At 42.9% G+C, this 3,566-nt stretch overlaps 1 protein-coding gene across 3 annotated transcripts; it reads right to left on the reverse strand.

The window, feature by feature from the left end:
* Positions 1-3,123, reverse strand: glulb (glutamate-ammonia ligase (glutamine synthase) b). Of its 3 annotated transcripts, none has more exons than XM_030050071.1 (7): positions 2,970-3,123; positions 2,120-2,299; positions 1,825-1,986; positions 1,589-1,735; positions 1,361-1,488; positions 1,010-1,209; positions 598-916 (listed from the first exon to the last, which is right to left on the reverse strand). In XM_030050071.1, the coding sequence occupies exons 2-7, from the start codon at positions 2,283-2,285 to the stop codon at positions 598-600; spliced, it is 1,122 nt and encodes a 373-aa protein (XP_029905931.1). In that variant the 5' UTR covers positions 2,286-2,299; positions 2,970-3,123. The 3 variants fall into 3 exon arrangements, with proteins under 3 accessions (XP_029905933.1, XP_029905931.1, XP_029905932.1); XM_030050072.1 differs by lacking the exon at positions 2,970-3,123 and adding an exon at positions 2,820-2,963; XM_030050073.1 differs by lacking the exon at positions 2,970-3,123 and having other exon boundaries at positions 1-916; positions 2,120-2,285.
* Positions 3,124-3,566: the final 443 nt, after the last annotated feature.

Below are 3,566 nucleotides of genomic sequence, written 5' to 3' on the forward strand. Positions count from 1 at the left end.
TCAAGTTGTAAAAATGTTAACGTTTATTAAAGTTTTTTTCAAGTTTCTGAAACAAATAACATGCATTGTAGAAAAAAAAGATTTGTTTACATAAAACAGACCTACTTTGCCACAATATGAAAACCAACATTGTGACAAAAGGCACGAGTACTCAGGGGAAAAAAATAAAACATAACACACAGACAGTCACATTCAAATGCCTCTGGGTCAGAGTTACAAGCTCAACAGTAACATCCTGTTGGACTATTGGCAGTGTAAATGTTAGCACAGGTAATACAGTTTACATGAAGGCAAATCCGTACAAATAATATCCTAAACAGTATAAAGAATTCCACATTGAGACTTTACCATTGCGAACAAAATCTGCTGTTGACAAAACAGCAGTGTCGATGACAAAGATGGAGGATGTACAACATACAACTGATTGCAACACTACCTCAATTATCTCAATTGTCAAGTAAAAATATGAAAAAAAATATAGTTCAGTCCAAAAAAATCTTGTAATAGAAAAAAGTCTAAACAAAAATGCACTGGCAATGACAATTTCTGTCTTAAGGTGTGACTTTCAGAGAACTAGGAATCAGTCTTGTTAAGCATTCATTTGCTGTAATCTATGGTTTCATCCCCCTCTTCTTTGAGCAAGCATGTGCGAATCAGAGCCTCTGTGACACTGTAAGGGTCGCAGTTGGCAGAAGGGCGGCGGTCCTCAAAGTAACCCTTCTTGTCCTGGCCCACTGAGCGAGGGATGCGGATGCTGGCTCCACGGTTGGCCACACCAGCTGAGAACTCATTGATGTTTGAGGTTTCATGATGACCAGTCAGACGCCTGGCATTGTCAAGCCCCCCTTTGGGATCATAGGTCCGAATGTGGTATTGGTGCCTCTTCGACAGCCTTTCGATTGAGTCCTCAATGGCTCTGTAAGAACAAAATGCAGTTATGAAAACACCTGAAGTCACATTTAAAAAAAAAAAGTCAGCAATATGATACATTGTTAGAACACATCCTTACTTCAATCCATTATCCTCTCGCATTTCCTTTGTGCTGAAGTTGGTGTGGCAACCAGCGCCATTCCAATTCCCAGGGATAGGTTTGGGGTCGAAGGATGCCACTATGCCGAAGTCCTCACATACTCGGTGGAGGATGAAGCGAGCGACCCACAGATGGTCACCCATGTTGATACCTTCACAAGGCCCAATCTGGAACTCCCACTGAAAGGCAGCATAGACAGCATGTTAAATTGGCACCTTTGGAGATCATTGGTCACTACATTGGTGTTTTGCACTCATTGTCAGCACCGACCCAGACATTTATCTACACTATATGAAAACAAGGTGAATTTTTAAGACAAAAACACAATACCTGAGCTGGCATGACTTCAGCGTTGGTTCCACAGATCTGAACGCCAGCGTACAGACAGGCTCTGTAGTGGGCCTCTACAATGTCTCGTCCGTATGCCTTATCTGCTCCTACTCCACAATAATAGGGCCCTATTCAGGCAGAATGACACAAATGGTTAGGGTTACAACTAGCCGAGACTGGTGACGTGTTCATATTGGCAATGCAAAGAGACAAAAGTCTGAAACTCACCTTGGGGACCAGGGAAGCCATTGGAGGGCCAGCCGAAGGGATGGCCATCTGTGCCCAGGAGGGTATACTCCTGCTCCATTCCAAACCAAGGGTGTTGATTTTCCACCATGCTCATAATCTGCTTACAGCAGTGACGCAGGTTGGTTTCTGTTGGAACAACAGAGTAGATAAGCTCAAAGTTAAGAATGCTCCACCCAAATCCCAAACAACGCTCTCTCTCTTTTGAGACTGCTTACCTGCAGGTTTGCGGTTGTATTTAAGCACTTCACAGAGAACCAGCTTGTTGGGGTCTTTCCTGAATGGATCCCTGAACATGGCCGCAGGTATCAGGAACATGTCGCTGTTGGAGCCCTCTGATTGGTAGGTGCTGGAGCCGTCAAAGTTCCACTCAGGAAGTTCTTAAAGTTTAAAAGAAAAAAAAAAAAAAAAATGTAATGACTTATTCAAAAGGCAATGCAAATCTCAATGTTACAGTGCACTCCCTTCCAAAATAAGTAAATCCTGCACAGAGCAGTTTTAGCAAGATCTTACCCTCAATAGACTTGGGCTCAGAATCCAAAGTTCTGGTCTTGCAGCGCAGGCCTTCTCCAGAGCCATCAATCCAAATGTACATTGCTTGGACCTTGTCTCCTTGAGGGAGACTCATATACTGCTGCTTGACAGCTTTGCTCAGTTTGGCGCTAGCTGAGGTGGCCATTTTGACCACAGAGCCTAAAAGGAAAGAGGGGGGAACATGAGCATCACTCTAGTCAAACAGAAAAAAAAAAAAAAAAAAAAAAATACTTTGTCAACTAAAAATGCAAAATATTGGGTGGAACCCCACATCCTGTGGTATAGACGGTTTCATCATTTCCTTCAAAACGAGATGCAAAGACAAGTTCTCAAACCAAACCAGAGGGTGTTGTGTAACAACAACATCACACAGAGGTGATTCAAACCGGCAGAAAAATCCACACTACACAATGGACTGAAGCTGGTACTGTCGATTAAATAACAAAGCCGTCATTTTAGGGTATTTTCTTGTGCAATACTCCACAGTTTGCTGCTTTTTAATCATATGCAGGGCATTATGTAACAGCACACAGAGAGCAAAACAAGTGAAACGTCCTCGTACACACAAAGAAACATACTCTCTTTTTGTATCATGTTACAATTGTGTCGCAGGCATTGTGCAGAAAAGCGCATTGCCAACAAGATAACAGCAACACTGAAACAAGAGTAGGCTACTTACGGAGATAAACAAAGGTGAAAGGAAAGTTTCAGAAGCAGCAGCAGCAGCAGCAGAGCAAAGTAAAGGCTGTGACAGTAACTCGTTTAGGTAAAAGAAACCCGGCAACAAGAACCATCCCCTTTATGTTTTCCAGCGGCTGAAAATAATTACCTTACGTTAACTGAACGGAAAAATCAAAAGAAAGACAAAGCCTGGAGGTGTCTTGTGTGTTTGATGCTTCCGGTTGCTGTTGTTGTTCATTCCTACTCGCTCCTCGTTTCCAGGTTAGATTTATAGCGATGCTGAGTATTTGCCCTCGCATGTGATTGGCCGTACAGCAACGCAACCTTCCGTCATGATGAGCCGCAGTGACAGGAGAAGGGGAGGAGCGCCGTCGGGAACCAAACTTCCAAGAAACTCATCACCAGAAAAACTAAAGCAGGCACAAATACAGCCAAAACATCACAGCACAGCACCTGGGACAGGCCGGGCCGGGATCACACTGGGTTCACACACACTATTAGAACGAATACCACGTAGGGCGCCCTCTAGTGACGCCAAAGGAGATGCTCTTATAAATAATATAAAGGGTGCTGAGTTGTGAATAAAGTAAACTAAGATCTATGTGTTTTATCAAATGCTACAGATGTTAAACTATAGTAGATCAGTTGTTTTTATGAGCAGTCTAACCATGAATTTGCACCCTCTGTGCTGTTTTGGATCTGCACCTTCAAAAACATGATGATGATTTTGTTTATTTGTTTATGT

The sequence above is a fragment of the Myripristis murdjan genome, chromosome 4, assembly GCF_902150065.1.
Source record: "Myripristis murdjan chromosome 4, fMyrMur1.1, whole genome shotgun sequence".
Lineage (NCBI taxonomy): Eukaryota > Metazoa > Chordata > Actinopteri > Holocentriformes > Holocentridae > Myripristis > Myripristis murdjan.

What these genes read in the sequence shown, in the direction of transcription:
- glulb (XM_030050073.1), bottom strand. Translation starts at nt 2,285, where the DNA reads ATGGCCACCTCAGCTAGCGCCAAACTGAGCAAAGCTGTCAAGCAGCAG. An exon ending in TGAGCCCAAGTCTATTGAGG is followed by an intron (nt 1,987 to 2,119) that starts GTAAGATCTTGC and finishes TTAAACTTTAAG; the next exon opens with AACTTCCTGAGTGGAACTTT. An exon ending in CTGAAGTCATGCCAGCTCAG is followed by an intron (nt 1,210 to 1,360) that starts GTATTGTGTTTT and finishes GCTGCCTTTCAG; the next exon opens with TGGGAGTTCCAGATTGGGCC.